Genomic DNA, 20,166 nt, shown 5'->3' on the forward strand with positions numbered 1-20,166 from the left:
CCTACACCATTTACACCTTCACATACTTCTCCTACATTATTTACACCTACACATACCTGTCCTACACAATTTACATCCCCACATACCTGTCCTACATCTATACCATTTACACCCCCACATACCTGTCCTACATTTATACCTCCACATAATTCTCCTGCACCATTTACACCTCCACATACCTGTCCTACATCATTTATACCTCCACATACCTCTCCTACACAATTTATACCTCCACATACCTGTCCTACATCATTTATACCTCCACATACCTGTCCTAGACCATTTACACCTCCACATACTTGTCCTACACCATTTATACCTCCACATACTTCTCCAACACCATTTACACCCACACATACCTGTCCTACATAATTTACACATACCTGTCCAAATCATTTATACCTCCACATACTTCTCCTGCATCAGTTATACCTCAAACATACCTGTCCTACATCATTTATACCTCCACATACCTCTCCTACACCATTTATACTTCCACATACCTGTCCCACATTTTATACCTCCACATACCAGTCCTACATCATTTATACCTCCACATATCTGTCCTACATCATTTTCACCTCCACATACCTGTCCAACACCATTTACACCTCCGTATACCTGTCCTACATAATTTACACCTCCACATACTTCTCCTACACCATTTACACCTCCACATACCTCTTCTACACCATTTATACTTCCACATACCTGTCCCACATTTTATACCTCCACATACCAGTCCTACATCATTTATACCTCCACATATCTGTCCTACATCATTTACACCCCCACATACCTGTCCCACATCATTTACATCTCCACATACCAGTCCTACATTATTTATACCTCCACATATCTGTCCTACATCATTTTCACCTACACATACCCGTCCTACACCATTTACATCTCCATATAACTGTCCTACATCACTGACACCTCCACATACCTGTCCTACACCATTTACACCTCCATATGCCTGTCCTACATAATTTACACCTCCACATACTTCTCCTACATCATTTACACATACCTGTCCTACATCATTTATACCTCCACATACTTCTCCTGCATCATTTATACCTCTCCACCATTTATACCCCCAAATACCTCTCCTACACCATTTATACCTCACATACCTCTCCTACACCATTTACTCCTCCACATACCTGTCCTACACCATTTACTCCTCCACATACCTGTCCCACATCATTTACACCTCCACATACCTGTCCCACATCATTTAAACCTCCACATAACAGTCCCACATCCATTACACCTCCATATAGCTGTCCCACATCATTTACACCTCCACATACCAGTCTCACGTCATTTACACCTCCATCTCTAGTACCTGTTCCACATCATGTATACCTCCACATACCTGTCCCACATCATTTAACCCTTTATTGATCTTTTTAGAGACATTCACCTGAAAACTGACATGTCTTATTTTGCCAAATTATGCTATTTAAAACCCTCCAAGGGCCTGCCTTAGCAGAGGACGGAATTGCAAAGCCGCAGATAAGCAGCTTTGCAATTTCTGTCCTTGCTAGAATGCAAATGCAGCAGCAGGTGTCTGACACCTCCTGCTGCACCTGCAATCCCAGCGCTGCTACCGAGGTTGCAATCATCACAACCATGTTGGACGTATATGGTGGAAGGCACCGCCCAGCTGAGTAAGCCTCAGTTTATGTAGGCTGGCCATCATGTGAGGCCTGGAATCTGTGCCTATGAATGCTGGTCCTGGCCTTGTCACTCCCGGAAAACAGGGATGACATGCCCCTGTTTCCGAGAATGCAGGTTGCCCCCGCCTCACCCCATAAATGCCTCTGCCTGTCAATCAGGCAGAGACATAGGGGGGCCTGCTGTGATCATGCAGGACCCGTTCTGTACATGCGCAGAACGCGTCCTGCGCACTCGTAGATTACTATTAATCTGGTCTGCTAAATGAACAGCACACTGCTACAGTTAATAGTGCACTGCTAAATCAGGCCCCGAAAGCGTAATTATTTATTGGGAGGGGTGTATAGAGGTCCTGCACTGTAATTTGACATTTTTACTTTAAAGTTAAGATTTTCCCTACCTTTTCTCCTGCTCAGGGGGGTATGCACAAAAAACATTAATTTCCAAAGCGAGTTTGGAATTGGATTTCAAAAGCTATTTGCTGTGCGAATTCGCCATGAGAGCGGCTCACACCTAATTGAATTGACCCCATACATTTATTTGATTATATTTGAATGCAAAATAATAAAATTACAATGAATGAAGAAAATGTCTTTTATTTAAAACATATTTTTTTCAAATAAATATTCATCAATAAACAAATAACACTCAAGAACGGCCCAATGCCGATATATATATATATATTTACAAAAAGCCGGACAAGTGAATTTCTCGGTTTAAGGCAATGATGGATGGGATCACAGAGTATGGAAACATAGCTTAGTAGGATGTACACTCTTCTGCTAAATAAAGGACCATTTCTACCTCTTCTTTGCAAATCTAAAACTGTCAATTGACAGTATCTATTAGATATCCTAATTATGCAAGGGAAAAAGGCATCCTAAAGAACTCTATGCATATTACATAGGATGTAAGAGCACTCAAATGGAAAACTTTGTATTTCTGCACAGAAAAAAAAAACAATGGGACAATCCCTCATCGCCCATTGTTTAACAAGAAATGGACCTTGCTTGCTGAGCGATTTGCCATGCATGGGGACTGCATCAGGTGACATCAGTTTAACGTCCTTACTGCATTCATATAGGGCATGTATAACAAGTAATTTTAGTAAAATTAAATTTATTGCCCTGTAAAGGTCCATTTATTAAATGCATTGTTTTATCTTTCTGGCTTACATCTGTACTTTTCAGTTTGGGTCGTTATATAATATAAAAGAGTTGTATATTTTATGACCCTTGAATCGAATGTTATTTTTTGTAACCCTTGAATATGACACAGATCTGCTCTCTGAATGCAACTGTAATTATAAATACATAGAGCAAATCAGATCTTTGCTATTTTCAATGTCAACAAAAATGAACTATACTTTGATGGAATAAAGAGTTTGCTGGAAACCATAGGCGAAAGATAAAGTAGTGTATGAGGGTAAATTTTCAGGACAACATTAGTAAGCCAATACATTAAAGCAATCTGGAGGTGGCGATTCCATTTAAGTTCACAATGAATATAGGTGTAAGTGGTCAATAATTGTGTCAATATCTGCAAATTAACACATAATTTAAAGGGCACTTAAGCAATTAGCAAATGTCACTGTGTTGGTATTATCACAAGATGCAGATAGAGCACAATTGTACATGACACATAAATCTGCCCCACACCTCCACTGCCAGTCCAGAGGAAGTTTGCTTCCTAACTACGCCATAAGTGACTTGTGATAATGGTATATTGCCGTATTATGTGTGTGGCAAAATATGCCTGTCATAGGCTGCAAAAATAAACCCACACAACTAGATATTTTTTACTTTAGATATGGTTTAGGTGTTTTAAACCCAGTTAGTTTGATCAAGAGTCACTCTTTGCACACTATTAAAACCATGGCAGCTCTGTCTTTCTATACATCCTCTAGAGCTGATGTCCGCATCCGTGATTGTATACTTTAGAGTCACCAAGTGGAAGTAGCCCAGATTGTAGACCTTGACGTCCTCCTAGTGATCTTGTTCATGGAAGACTTATTTCTTCAGACAATACATTTACTGATTATATAAGTTATTGAGATATCTCTGAGATTTCTGAATATCCCACCTTCATCAGTGCTCACTGAGTCAACACCACAGATTTCCATACTGAAGTGCAGGTAGTGTTCTCAGCTGACAAATGTTTCCTGTGTGGTACAATGGAGTTTTTATTTCAGGATCATTTGAGTCCATGCTGTGTTTCCCGATGTCTCCTCAGATCTACCTTCCTCTGAAATCCTTTGCCACATAGGTCACAGCCGAATGGCTTAAAGCCGGTATGCTTCCGGCTGTGAGTGATCAGGTTGGAGCTCTGACTGAACGCCTTGCCACAAACTTGACACTTGTGAGGTTTTTCTCCTACAAGAAAAGTGGCAAAGGTTCATTAAACTGGCATCACATTTATTATGTAACTTACAACAGAGAACATATGGGGGAGATTTATCAAGCTTTCTAAAGAGGATAAATGGAGACGTTGGCCATAGCAACCATAGTAACCAATCAGAATATAGCTATCATTTTATAGAATGTACTTGGTTGCTATAGGAGAATTTTCCCCTTCTCTTTAGAAGGTTTGATAATTCTCTCCAATATTGGCATTTGCCAATCTTACATGTACATATATCATCTACAGTAGTAATACAGTGCACTCTGCTTTTGAACTCTGTATAGCCAAATTAGTAAAATGCCTTTTTTGGCTTACTAGATGGACTGGTGCGGCTTTCTCCCCCTACCTAGGCTGTGGCAAAAGAGATTTCCCAGCGCAAGCTCCAAGCACCTATATTCTCCCACTTGCTCTAATGCCCCCTCTCTGAGAGTGGGGGCCAGTAAGGAGAAACAGCATATATCGTTCAGTGCAGGCAGGGTGCCCCAGTAGAGAGGCACACTCATGCTGTGCTTTCTGGGCTTCCACTTTTTCATTGACCCTGCATACAAGAACAATATGACCTGTAACTTGAGTAGGCGGCTTACGAAACCCATTAGTCTGAAGCACTCTGAATCCTAATTTATCTGTATAGATGCTTCACAATTATTAGACAAATATTTACACTAGGACAAAAGCACTGTACTCCTATACTGCCAAAACATGATGGGGGGAGAGATGCACTAAGCCTTGCAGAGTGATTAAGTGGAGAGTGATAAAGTACCAACCAATCAGCTCCTAACTGTCCTTTTTAAAACACAGCCTGTAAACTGACAGGAGCTGATTGGTTGGTAATTTTTCACGCTCCAAGGCTTAGTGCATCTCCTCCAATGTTTCTATGTGTCTCTGACATAGAAAATGTACTAGTTGCTGCTTAACCTCTGCATTGCAAGATGAGAGCATATAATGTATTCATTCAGAGTAATGAACCATAGTTACCACTAGCTGGGAAGAAGTTAAAGAGTCAACTATTTTACTTGTATTCAGGGCACTGTTCATTGCATCAGTCAGCTCTGTTCACCTGTCATTTCCAGTGTCCTTTTAAATCAAGGCCGCATAGACAATAGGTTGCAATTCATCTTTTAGAATAGCCCTTGTGAGCAAACACTGGCTGGATGGTATTAAAGCAACACTGATTGGATTGCTAGGATTCAGTTAATAAACAGATGCTGGTATTGAAGGTAAATCTCTCCACAACTATTGTTCATGCACTGAGTTTAGTACAGTGATGACGGAACTAGGTTATGAACTAAAGCAGGATGGGGCTTAATTTATAATATGAAACAACAAGGATCCCACAATAGCCTGACGAAATACAATTCAGTTTGCCCAAACAGTGAAGATACAGAGAGTAAAAGCCGATTATAGATGTATGATACCTTTCATTTACTAATAAAGCCAAAAGACTTTTTCATGAAGGGTTAATCTTTTTTCTACAAATGTTCTGAAAAATAGATGAACACAAGCTGTGCCCTACAAAGAACCATATTTAGACATGATATTTGTATTTACTAATATCAGAGGTAAAATGAATATCATACACCAATAGTACAGTGCTCTTGTTTAATTAATTATTATGTGAAGGTACTATAGCCGCAGAGACAGGCGTATGCTCAACTGGGTGGAAGAATCTGATGGTTGGTCCTTGGTTCGTGTCCCTGCCTTGTAAAAATATTGTGTTCTCATTTTTAAAAAAAATCACTGACGTATAGAAATATCATTGTCATATCATTGTTGCTTAAGTGGCTGATGCTACAGTAATCAGTCAGTCAATCCAAAAACTGTGCAGTATATTTATTTTCCTCTAAGCCTATTCCTTCCTGCTTTGTTGTCATATTGGTTTGTTATAGCTTCTCACGCTTGTTTAAATTGCCTGCTGATATGTGTTGTGTCTCTTTCATTAATTAAATGTATTCATTTAACTGACTATTAAGATTAAATATATAACGTGTAGCCCAATGCAGCCCCTAAAGTATATCAGGATGCCTATCACTGCTTTAGCTCATACTAGGCTTTACCACTGTAAGCACAGACAGTAAAGTGGTGACAATCTGACAACTGATGACAGTGATTTAGTTGTTAATATACAAGTTTAGAAGTGACATGAACACATTCACAGAGCGAAGTCAGTATTGGAAAACGTCACATATAAAGTATTTTTGGATTAAAAGTTTAAAAAAAAAAAAAAAAATTGAGTCTGTCTTAGAGGTAGATGGGGTTGGAAATTAAATAATGTGAACGATATACAGTATATAATGTGAACTATATATATAATGCCAGGCATACATTGCCAGATAAAATGCCTGTAAGACCGACAGACATTTTATTTGGCAGCCTGCAGATATTGCACACACACAGTGAGATGTCTCACAATGTATTGGCCCCAACATCTGCGCTCCGCCCCTGGGGCGGACTGCCCGATTCATAGACTGCCCGATTCAGCCGACATTTTATCTTGCAGATATCGCATCGGACTGGCATGCTGGATGATCCAGCATGCCCGACCGATCGATATTTAACCGTAGATTGGCCACACACATACTACAACTATCGGGGCGATCTGCAGATATCTGGCGGATCAGCCAGATAATTGTAGAGTGTATGCCCAGCATACGAGAGAACTTAAATTATGTTGCCATTGAATAAAAGATGTATTTTCAGGCCATACATCTGTGATGAATTGCCCAAATTCTCTGTTCTGCCGTGGCCATGAGATCAGAGAAATACAACATGATAGACAATCTTGATTTCGCAATTCTGACCCAAAAATGGTTGGAATCGGAAAGTCGGGGATATGTAACATGCTGAATTTCCCAGATTCCCCAATGGATCGCCGATCATCAATGTCTGCGGATCTGTGCTTTTGATCGCCGATCGGGGGAACGAGGAATAGGGGCGTAGATGTATGGCCCGTATTAGAAAGGAGTCTATTGTTGTTGGTAAGGAAAATACATAAACACAAGAACGGATGTAAAGTTTGATCCCCACAAATGCAGCCTACATGCAGACTGTGAGTGTACAGCATGTGGCTGCTGGCTACACACCTGTGTGTATGAAGGTATGTTTTTTCATGTCTGACTTCTGGTGGAACCTCTTGCCGCAGTACTGGCAGGGGTACGGCCTTGTGTCTGAGTGGATGAGTAAGTGAGTAGAGAGGGTGGACGATCTCTTAAAACTTTTACCACAGATTTTACAGTCAAAGCTTCTTTCCTGCAAAAAAAAAAAAGTAAAACTTAATTGATACAAAAATAAATATGCAATCATCCATGTACATTTAACCAAAATGAACGTAAAATGTATAGAGAGCCCCTAAATCTACAATACAAAACCTAGAGTGAAAACGGCATCTTGTAACATTCACAAATATATATGTAACTAATAATAACTATACACATATGACACTGTATGTACAATGGGCGTAAACACAATCTGCATATGCTATAAACCATCCCTGGGGTCACATATTTATCTAAAATATTTTAGGTTCTGAAAAGTTTTTTAAACTCCGCCAGTTTCTTCATACTGTAGCCTACACTTGCAAGTAACGGCACAAAACTAACCTATATGGTATATTCCCTGTGCTAGAAGCATATAAGCAAAACATTTTTAAGGTTATGGTAATTTTAATTAAGCCCAGAATGACCATCTGTGTTCTCTTAGATGGTTATTTTCTAAACTCTCTATACACCCCGCAGAACATGGTCTCACTCCTACTTCCTCATTACATACACATGCTCATCTCTTTCCCCCAAACACCAGAAACAGCCTTGGTGCACCACAAGACCCCCATTGCTGCTCGGTCCCCATATTTACACCATCATTACCATTTCTTTATACCTGGGAGTGAACTGCCTTATGCTGCTCCAAGCTGACGGCATGGCCAAATGTTTTTCCACACATTTCACAGGCAAAGGGCCTTGTCCCACTGTGAGACCTGCGTACATGCACCTCCAGTCCATGAGGTGTGGAGAAGACCTGAGAGTGAACAGTGAACAATGAGTGATCGGTCAGATGAAACCTTAGCATAATAATAGTACATTAATAACTCCACTTCAATAAAGACACAATTTCTATATATTGTAAGTAAACTCATGTATCAAATTCCTATTTCCCTTTTGATTGTAAGCTTGCGATCAGGGCCCTCTTAACAGCATTGTAGGCCCTGGACAAAACAAATCACTGGGGACTCTACCAACGCTTTCACGAGATTACAAATGTAAAGAGTCAAAAAAATGAACCTTCACATTTATTGGTACTTTCAACAAAATCAATGTTTAAACATGAAAAAACATGATATAAAGCGATGATTACAGACTCCACCTTCCTTGTCTCTTCTCCAGCTTGCAGTGCAGCTCCTGCTCTACACTGCAGCTGTGATTAAAGTATGGGGGTTCTACTGAGAGAGGGGGGCTGTGGGGACATGCCCCCTTTGCCTCCCCCTTAATCTGGCTCTGTGGCTGCAGGCTGAGAGGCAGTTAGAGAATGTCCCTGGCCGCTCTGATTGTGAATGACACACAATTAGAGCAGCTGGGGAGCATCTTTCTCTACCCACCTCTCTGCTGGCTGCCCTATGCACAGAGCAAGCAGCCACACACTTCATGTAGATGCCCCCCGGCCCAGCCCGCTTCTGCTCAAAAGCCCCTAGAATCATGGGGTTCTGGGCAGCAGCCCAGTGCGCCCATACATTATGACGGCCCTGCCTCTTATCTCACTGCCTGCCTGTTAACACTCAGGATTGTTTTATTACCATATTCCCAATTGTAAACTGCAACAGAATATGCCAATGCTATATCAATGAATGTTAATTGATAATAATAGATAATTAGAAATTACATCCTTTCAACTGACATGATATACCACTAAAAATATACTTATGTGGTGTATATGTTGCATGATATATATTCACCTTGCTGCACTTTAGACATTTGTAGGAGTCAGTGTTAAGCAGCAGCCGTGTACACAGCAGGTCAGACTCCACCTTGATGCCTTGTGTCTTCTCTCCATACAAAGCTGAGTCAGAGCGAGCATCTCCGTAGCGAGACACTCCCTGCGCATATTCCCCATAGAGGCCATGCACACCCCTGTCCGAGCTGTAGAGAGGCGGAGGATGAGCTGGAGGATCCCTGTCTCCATAGAGGCTCAGAGATGAACTTCTCTCCAGTCCTGATGACCTGTAGTTCTGCACCAGCTGTCGAAGCTCTGACCCTGCCAGGCTGCTCCACATATACGGTTTGAAGGACACAGGGAAAGCTGGAGAATCATCCAAGGATGGGCAGGCTGACCTTTCTGAGGCTGGGAAAAGAATGAAAGTGTAAGGAAAAAAGGGCAGCATAGTTGGTGTTGTGGCTAGCATTACTGCCTCAATGTTCAATTCTTGATCAAGGTACTATGGGCCTGATTCAGACCCACTCGCAAGCGGCTGTCCGCTCGCAAGTGGGTCGATGTTGTGCACTGCGCATGCGCACGACGGCGGGAGCTCCATTGTGCGCATGCGCCAGACGCGACGAGCGAAGGAATTTCCTTCGCTCGTTGTGTCTGATCAAAGGGGGCGTGCTGTCGATGTTGATTGACAGCACGCCCCCTTTGGTGGGCGTACTGGGGGCATGCCTCCCTGACGGGGGCGTTCCCAAGGGAACGCCTACCGTCAGAAGCCGGCCCACTGACATCACTAGTGATGTCAGTGGGAGTGATTTTGGCTCTGATAGAGCCAAAATCACTCCGGGCCTTGCGGCTGAAAAACTCAACCGCAGGCTCCGGCTCGCAGTGGCGATGGTCGCGATGGTCAAGACCATCGCGGCCATCAAACTGCACTCTCGTATAGGCTGTGGGTGGTGACCCACAGCTATACGAGCGTCAAGGAGGACGCTCCATAATTATGGAGGGCGGCCCTCATTCAGAGCGTGCGCTCTGCTCAGAGCGTACGGCTCTGAATGAGGGCCAATATGTGTGGAGTTTATGTGTGATTCCTTGTTTGTGTGGGTTTCCACCCACATTCCAAAAACATACTGGTAGGTTAATTGTCTAACTCTAGTGTGCATATGGGTCCATGTGATAGGAAATTAGGTTGTAGGTTCCACTGGGGCAGGGACTGGTGTGAATGACTGAAATAGTCCGTGTAAAGGGCTGTGTAATATGTGTGCACTATATAAATAACTGTTAATAAAAATAAATAAAATTAATTTAAATACAATTACATGTTACTGAAACCATACACATGTAATTACAGACAGGCAATAAGCCCCAGGTGATAACAGTTTTATGCTGTTAGCGATGGGTCTCTGTGAGGCATAGAGCAAAAGTGCTACAAAAACATTACACATATATTGTATCCTGTGTGGCAATTGCCAAACCAAACCCTAATATGTAAACTCATACACAGGAGGAGATATTTCAATTATGAAATCTGTTCTTTAGCTCTGGGCGCAGGATTCATTTGGCTGAATTATAAGGATTTGAATGAGCACACATTTTAATAAAATACCCTGGGGATTAGCTAAATCACAAATAGGTCTTGAATTGGTGCACCCCTATTTATTAGTTATTAACCATATTGTAAATACTTTAATACCAAAAGTTTTAAACACTTCCAGAGTGTAAATATTTGATAATCCACAATTTCCTAGTTATACTTCAGGAAAAAGTAGTAATATAATTTCATTTAATATCATCTCTGTATGTACCGTGGCTACTTACTTAGTTACACTTTATATAAAGTTACATTAATTATTTTTGGAATACAATTGGGTTAAATAACTTTATATCAATCAATGACACAAGTGGGTATTTGGATATTATTGCAAATGTTTTCAGTACTTAACTTAATAAAACATTTTAAAATTTCCCACTTATATGATTATCTATCTAGCTGCAGTCACCTAATGATTATCTTATTATAGCACAATAGGGACTGTTCTCCATTACTTCTCATAATAGCAAAACACCACCATAACCCTATATTAAATAATGTGCTAAGAAACATGTCAAAACATAATAAAAAAGTAGTAACTCTGATTCAAATAGTTAAACAAAGTAATATCACATTGAATATCATACTGAACAAAGTGATTACTGAAACAATATGATAGCAGTTTGATCAATGACCATGCTCTTGGAATTATGCACTTCAAACTCCCACTTTAGAATTCAGATGAATACGAAATCTTAATTTTTCCAAATCCTGAACTGAGATTGAACCCTAATTTACATATTCAAATTAAACTGGACAGTGGTAAATGAAAAAAAAAATCAGTATCTTTAATGTTTAATGCCTATCTTGTTTTTGAAAATTGCAGAAAAACAGGATTTATATTTGGTTGGTGGATTTCTAAACCTTCCTAAAAATGTAAAATAAAAGATGTACTATTTGTTCAACATTTACTCATTCGATTACATGTAATGGAAACATCATAAACGTTCCCACACAAAAGGGCACATCTATTAACTTTGTTTAATTAGATTAACCTACTCATCTATCCCTAAAATATAATATAGCCTCTTTGCCCACAATCAATGTTCCAGCCAAATAAGCATGTGTAATTTACAAAACATATACTTATGTAGCAAATATGTGCACACTGACTGTATGACAAATTCTTAATAGAGAAAGAAACAAAGTGTCTTCAGTATTTACTGATTTTTCAAGAAAAATTGGAACTAATATTGTAACATAAAATGGAAACAATGCTTAGGCTGTATAAATATAATCTTTATATTATGTTGCAGCTTTAGCGAACCCACTGCTGATATGCTGGAGAATATGTCTGCTCTCCACACTTAATATAGATTTTAGTTAGATATAGATTGATCGATATATATATATATATATAAATATATATATATATATATAGTCACCAGCATTTGCCTATTTAGAATGTTAAAGACACATACTGTATGGTGTGACTATTTAAGTCTCATTTAAATATTTTTTATATGTGTTATTTAATAATAACCACATATAAAGCTGTATTATTATGCTGTAAGAATTGTATTATTATTTAGATCGGTTTCAGGATAGTTTCCCATTTGGCTTCATTTCATTTATGACCTTATTGGAGGTAGGAACACAGGAACACCTGTCAGTCACTGAGTAGTCTATCATATATAGATATTCCTGCCATACATTCATCCTCAAATTATTAGGGGGAAATGCTTACTAGATTTGGTCATGGATAATGGACAAAGCTGCATGGTGGAATGTACATTTAGATCATATAATACAGATCACTAGATCCTGAGCAAATGGTTCAGGTACTAATATATATATATATATATATATATATATATATATATATATATATATATATATATATATATAGCAAATGCATGATGAGATTACAAATGTAATTGTACGGAGGAGCTGAGATACTACCATGCACATTATACAATTAGGATGCAAGATATAGAATATGCCAAGACCTGGTAACTAGATATAGACCCTGCTATGTCTGAGCTGTGCACTTGTGTAGGAACTGGCTGCACGGACTATAGGATTAGTTATACATCACATACTCAGATCTCTCCCAATAAGTGTGTTATATAAAATAACCAGCCATCACCATTACATGTATCTGCAGTCCACCCAAATCATTGCAGATTCACTCAGAAGTATCCTGTTCCGCACCAGCCAAATAAAACGGGCAATTCCTAGCATAGATAGCATTATATAAAAAGGACTACGAATGCTATAAATTCGGACATCATTGTATAAATGCATATTCTAATCGTTTAAGACAATATATATATATATATATATATATATATATATATATATTACAAACGATTTCTTTAAAAAAAAAAAAAAAAAACAGTGCGTTATTATTATACATTACAGTCCCGCATCAGCGATACCAGTAATAACAGCAGTAATAAGAAAATAACATGTCTGTATCTGTCAGATATCGGCCAGTATGCAATGATGAGGTTATGTAAACGTATAGTCAGTAATAAAATTGTCGGCTTTGGTGATTGCAATATACTGTTCTGCTGCAAATAAATCCTGACTAAATTGCTAAATAATATGCACAGACATAGTAATCCTCTACGTGTGCATGGCATATACAGCTGATACTATATTATATATGCTAGTAAAACCGATACATAGATACACCTCTAAATTCTCAGGAATAACGGGAAATCTACATTGCATCAATTGTATTAAACTTCCTTTACCTTTACCAATGGCCCAGTCAGATCTCATATTTATAGAAGATGTAACATAAAAGGAAAACAGTCTGCAGCATTGAATAACTGCTGTACATCGCATGCAGATCCCTGTACACTGCATGTAGATCCCTGTACATCGCATGCAGATCCCTGTACACTGCATGTAGATCCCTGTACACTGCATGTACCCTGTACATCGCATGCAGACCATTGTGTGTTTGCTTTTAGAGATCTGAGTGACAGCCCATCATCAGGAGGGTAATATGGGATACTGTCATAGCTACAGCTGGGGAATATAAAACAGCTCGTTTTATAATCACACTTATCAGTCTGTATATTTATTCTGTGTCTGTCCTGAGACACCTGTCTGCTGTGTGATCAGATGCAGTAATAGTGGTAGGTCTAGGCTGTACATACCCCCAGTCCTGCAGTCCTTACCTGGGGAGGCAGAGGGAGAAGGGGGTCTCCAGAAATCCTCATACTCAGAGGCAGTGGTGTCGCAGACGCTGCCCTCACAGCTACGGGGGGAGTCCGAGGAGCCGTCCCCAGCCTCCCCCAGGTGAGAGGACACTGGTGAGAAGCTGCCTCCAACTTCAGGTACAACTTTGCTCTCTGTAGGGGGGGAAATGTCACGTGTCAAATAATGCAATAATCTCACAATCTGTAACATTTCCCAATCTGTAACCGTCTCACCCAAAATAAACATATGTAACTCAACTCCAAAGTATTCTCTCCATCACATGTACAAAATTACTAATAATAATAATAATAATAATAATAATAATAATAATAATATTTTGCCAGCTACATTTATTTTCTTTATCTTTTCGTTTTGTCCTTTCATTTATTATTAGTTGTTGTTTTAATGAATTCATAAAGAACAATATCATCACTTTGAATTTTTTTTTAAATGTTACAAGCACAGGTCTCCTTGGTGTAAACATCCGAGGTGCATGCCCATAGCACCCAGAGGTGCAGTCACGTGATTGCCCACCCTCCAAGGATGCACTTACCACTCCATGTACAGTATGCAAGTGTCTAAATACAATAACTGTAACGGGAAAATGGGTCTTTTTAACACAATTTAAACCCGTAGCTTGTTTGGAACTAAAACTGTGCAGCGGTTGCAAACGCTTTAATCTAATGCTTCCATTTCCATGTCCTATATAAAATGTGTTGCCAACGGAAGTATTTTAGATTTAAAATTTTAAGAGAAGATAGACCAAATGATGTATTCGTATTCAGAAAGGTATGTCATAATACAGATGTATCTATCTATCTATCTATATATCTATATCTATATCTATATCTATATATATATATATATATATATATATATATATATATATATATATAGACTCTATTCAGCTATTCAGGGGGACAGTCAGACAGATGTGAATACAAAGCCCAAAGAAGAGAACGTGTTCTGGAGTGGATAGATAGATTATATATATTTATATATATATATATATATATATATATACATATATAAGTATATATAGATAACTATAACTATATATAGATGATTATATAGATATTTATTCAGGCAGTTGTGTATATATATATATATATATATATATATATATATATACATACACACACACACATGTCTATAGATAGGATTATATTTATGACTGTGTATACACACGCTGAAACACACACGCGCACACACAAAAAAATTGTACATTACTAGTAAGGACAGTGAGGGAAGGACAGTGTAGAGGGAGTCCTGATTTTTCATACCTGCACAGATGTAAGACAGGACAGTCTCCTGCTGCAGGCTGTAGTCATCTCCATCTGTGGACCTGGGCTGGTGGTAGCTGTGAGCCTTCTTGCTCTTGACCAAGAATGACCTGGGCATTGCTGCAGCTGTGATGTCTATTTCCACCTATATCAAGAAGTCCCAGAAACACCAAATAAAGCCAACAGCACACTGCCTCTATATCTTCAGAGTCCCAAATCTTGCCTGTTATCTGACAAGAGATTTGCCATCCATTGGTCAGGATGAGACAGGAGCTGGGAGGGAGAAGTAGAGCAGTGTGGGCGTGGTTACACAGAGGGAGGTAGGAAGAGTGTTTTTGGGCTGGTCTTCAGCACAGATTACTAACTCCATTCACCAGGTGGCATTCAGACAGGTGGCTGCACACTGACATGTTCCTCTGATCCTCCCTCTCATACAGCAATAATGCACAGATAAAGAGGGAGGGTCTTCAGCCTTTCATACACTTTCCTGGCAGTCCACCTGGGGAATCATCAAACCCAATAGGCTCAGAATGTCTGACATTGTGTTACCCAAACCGTGTTACTCAATCCCACTCTATCTTTCATCAGGAGGCTGGGCCGGGGACAGGGTGGCTTGCAGCCTCTTGTGCAAGAAATGGGACACCAGCAGAGGCAGGAGACACACACAGAGATAAGACCCCTCTGCGCTTGTGTAAGGGATTTGTACTGAGAAGTGTAGCAATATTAAACGGCTTCCTAAGAAAATCGCAGTTATAATCACTCTGCATTCTCATGTGTCCTATACATTAATATATATATATATATATATATACACACACACAAACAGTATATAGTTTCTTTCCATAAACAATTATTTTTTTAAGTTGCTGAATAGAATATTTGTACTGAATTCTCACTCAACTTAATAATTAAAATGAAATAGATTGAAGTCTGCAATAGGGCTTTTTGAGCCACTTTATATGCATAATAAGATAATGGGCATGGATGGTGCATGTGTATTATGACACAGATAATTGCTGGAGCAGATCAGGAAGGACATCTGATCCAGTCGGTAGCTGTCTGCTGGACAGGGAGACAGGAGTCAGCCTGCAGATATAGCTCATTATCAGACATCATTCAGAATCTCATTTCCCCAATCAGGTCTCCCAATCGCTGTCAGAAACCTGATTCAGGGCTGACCAAAGACAGTGCACACACCATGGGGCCCTCTATCAGGGCAGGTCACCTACAGAACTGGGCATCACTTGTCAGAAATCCTGCTGTAATAATGAGCCTGTAAGCAGAACCATGAGATGGATGGATGGATGGATACATAATTTAAGATGCTGTGCAGCAGCTGAATGTTGTTTCTGTTGCATTCTGACAATCATCATTATAATTACAGCCAGACTGATTATTTAAAAAGAAATAAGTATATCACTGTACACGGTAAATTGTACTGTACAGCACAGCCACTTATGGCAGGTTAAAGACCTACTGTATAGTGACAATCCAGCAAGTGCAGCATAATGAACGAATATCATGTCCCCAGGAGCGTCGTACACTCCCACACCATGCTGTCAGTGCCCCAGTGCAGTACTGCCAGGGCCTCGCCACAGATATGCAGGTGGGACGGTTTGACTCATACAGATACCTGAGCGGTATAACGGGGGAGCTGCACAGTCACATCTCTTATTGTGACCTATTGAACTCTTCTTGATTTGTGAGCTGCAGACTCGTTTACCCGCTGCTGCTCTAGTTTTACATTGAGACACATTATTGCATGAGATAATACAGACAGTTAATAAATAAATCTGCATTGTATAATAACATATCTGATCCTCAGTGATAACTGACTATTGGGACATTAATAGGCAGCCCCGGCTGCATCCCATATATTGCAGCGTTGCAGCTTCAGCTAGACAGAACTATATAAGGATATATAGGTCTACAGCTATATACGTCTATGTCTGTACAACGTTGTGGAACATGTTGATGTTAGCTCTATCAGAAGTGGGCAAACTGTTAAGCTGTTGTGGCACTAGAAGTCTCAGCATGCCATGGCAGCAATGTGAGTGTTTCATACTGCTTAAGCTTTGTACATACCTATTTATCAGTAGTGTAGTGAAGCAGTCTGTGCAAGCAGTATACTTAGTATGTGCATCTGTTTCTCTAGTAACAATAAATTGGGGCCCATTTGTTATTATAAATATTTGCGGCTTATTCTCTAAAAACACCCGTTTTCGGGGGTGACTGCAAATATCGCATTACAATCCTGATCTAGGCAGTGATACATTTGTGCAGTGCAGGTGATGCAATTTTACTAGGACAGCATAATGCAACGCAATCTAAATAAAGGTCAAGACATAATAATGGGAGCAATAGGGCGCAAAGCGATGGCGAAACCAGTATCGGCAAAAAGTGCCATTGATTCGTAGTAATTATTTACTTTATTATGAAGAAACGTTTTATAACTGCCCAGCATTGAATTGATAAGTAACCATTACATACCAAAGGCTATCACATATTGCGCTCTGACGCAAAGTGAGTGCAGCGCCAGTTTTACATATTTTTTACAAGCTATAAAACATGTCATCTATTTGTCGCTAGTTGTTGCTCCAGATCTATGAAACAATTATTTCATATATTTCCTACAAAATATTAATTTGCAAATTATGTGTTATGTCTTCTATGCAAGTGATAAATGCAATTATTACATCTGTATATAGTAAAAAAACAAAACACAAACACAATTTTTTATTTTTTTTTTATAGTTGAAGCTAAAGTAGAATTTCTCAAAAACAGCGGCAGTCTATATGTAGGTTTCAGGAGCGTGTGGTTTGCAGAAGACTGACACCTGGATCTGTAATAACTCATAAATCATGACTATAGAATATGTATATGTGGCATACACACTGATGGGAGAGTAGCTCTTATACCCCATCTGTTTTCTGTTTCTATCCTTGAGATTACCACCTAACTGAACTACACAAGAACAAATCAGAGTACTGTGATAACTCTATTTACACGTTCTCCATTCATGAACAAATCTCTCTTGTGCAGATTTTCTGTCCCAGACCCAAGTGAGACTATGAAGCATTAAATGGAATATAATACATGATCATTTGGCACTTTACTTGGTAAAGGGGCAGTATACCCTCTATACATACAAATACAAATATGATTTACTTTTTACACTGTAGGGTGATTAATAACACAAAATATAAAGTATCATTGGATATTGCTTTTCAATTGTAAACTCCTAGGGGCAATATAAACTTTACATTTGTGTATGTCCATTATATGGTTTCCTGTTTGTATTCAATATTTTAAATGTATACAGCACATAAAGAATGTTCTAAATTAATACTATTTATTTTAGTTTAGGCATAGGAGCCAACTCCACTTATATTTTTGCTGCCACAGCCAATCACCAAGTTGGCTCCCATTAATACTGATGGCAATGTAATGGATGATTGCCAGCCTGTAGTACAATCTTATATGAACAAAAGTGCTTCACCCAGAAATAAGCAAATTACCTGCAATGTTGTCTACTAAGCTATTTGTGATACTGGGCCAATAGGACATTTTTTTATCAAAATGGAATCGACTAGAAATTCTTTTAAAACTGTTTCTATGCAAATTGATTAATATACTTTGTTGGTAAAAACAAACAATCAAACAAAGGAAAAAATACAATATCAACTGATTTAAATGACTCTATTGTTTAGAATTGCTATTTGTCCATGAATTTCTCCCCAGAACACAATATACTGCTTTGGCCATTTGAAATGTACAATGCTTTCTGTTCCATGGCTCCTGCCTGCACCTGTATCTGTACAGGTGTCTGCACAAGTGAAATGCATGAGCCTAGTACTACAGAAACATAATATTAAAGTTGTAAAACTAGGGTGTTGGGGCCCCCAGCGAGCGGCCATAGTGTGCTCATTTGTTTTTAAAGTGCCCTTCTTCCCGAACAATTGGACCTGCGGCTTCTTCATTACCAGCTATAAAGCACTGTGTCTGTGTGGTAACTAGTAATGATTTCATATATACTTATATATATGTCTCTGTGATCCTCCCCCATGTCTGCCTCCTGTTGAACTCTTTGTACCTGATTAATTAAGAACTCCTTAAAAGTGTTCACTGTGACTCTCAACCCTGTTTATAGCCAGCTGGATATCTTTCTCTGTAATGTCAAGGCCAAATATTGTGATAATTGTGGTTGTTAATGTGAGAAATACTTCTCCTGTCCCACCTGGCTCACTTCAGGACTCAACCAAAAGCAGCAGCATATGGAAGACCTGTGAGCAGTTCTGATATGTCACTGGAGGAGGGGGGGGACTTTTGTAGACTCAACAGCCCCCTTATGCACCTCTCACATACCAAACCCATTGTTCATAATGGTACAGGTCGACAGCCCCCAATTATTTATTTATTAATCCTCAGCATGTGGCTGATGGGTGCATTGAAAACTGCATAGCTTCTGTTAAACATATAATATGTACATTTATATTAATGATAAAATCAGCGCTATGAGAGATAATATTCATGATTAATCAAACCGTCTGGTCAAATGCTTCTCTTCCACAACCAAATCTTGGAACTGTCTGTGTCTTCTCTTACATCAGTAAATTATTTTTAATATCAGTATCTTATTAACTAGTGGTCCTTCATAGGATGTACAGATTTATCATTGGAAATGACCCTATAGTTAACGACTGGCTCAGTGTACTGTACTATCCATGTTTAAGCCTCCTTATGCTGTATACTGAAACCATTAACGTGTTTTCTATTCATATTGAGGTCTATTCAGCAATGATTTTTTTTTTACATAAAAAAATGCAGAAACTATAATTTTTGCATTTTTTATGTAAATCCCCTATTCAGCAATGGGTTAATGGAGAAGATAACACAATTATCTTCTCCATTAATTTCAATATCGCAGAGTACCACACTGTAGGGATCAGCCATTGATCCCTACAGTACTTTAATGATCTTTGCTATTCAGCAAACAAAAAGCGTTAAATTACTCGAAAAATCATTACTTTATATAACGCCCTCTCAGAATGGCGTTATATGAAGAAAATGCATTAGATTTCCCGACAACTGCTGGGACAGAGGGCCATTTTCCCATAAGTCCCTGCAGCATCTTGTAAC

At 39.1% G+C, this 20,166-nt stretch overlaps 1 protein-coding gene across 1 annotated transcript; it reads right to left on the reverse strand.

Annotated features, from left to right (window-relative positions):
• Positions 1-2,361: 2,361 nt before the first annotated feature.
• GFI1 (growth factor independent 1 transcriptional repressor) lies at positions 2,362-15,237 on the reverse strand. Its single transcript, XM_088444878.1, has 6 exons — positions 15,028-15,237; positions 13,723-13,896; positions 9,029-9,414; positions 7,960-8,097; positions 7,167-7,332; positions 2,362-4,058 (listed from the first exon to the last, which is right to left on the reverse strand). Exons 1-6 carry the CDS (start codon positions 15,143-15,145, stop codon positions 3,880-3,882), a joined length of 1,161 nt encoding a protein of 386 aa, XP_088301004.1. The 5' UTR covers positions 15,146-15,237; the 3' UTR covers positions 2,362-3,879.
• Between the last annotated feature and the right edge of the window lie 4,929 nt (positions 15,238-20,166).

Source organism: Taudactylus pleione, unplaced genomic scaffold, assembly GCF_031769625.1.
Source record: "Taudactylus pleione unplaced genomic scaffold, aTauple2 ptg000373l, whole genome shotgun sequence".
Lineage (NCBI taxonomy): Eukaryota > Metazoa > Chordata > Amphibia > Anura > Myobatrachidae > Taudactylus > Taudactylus pleione.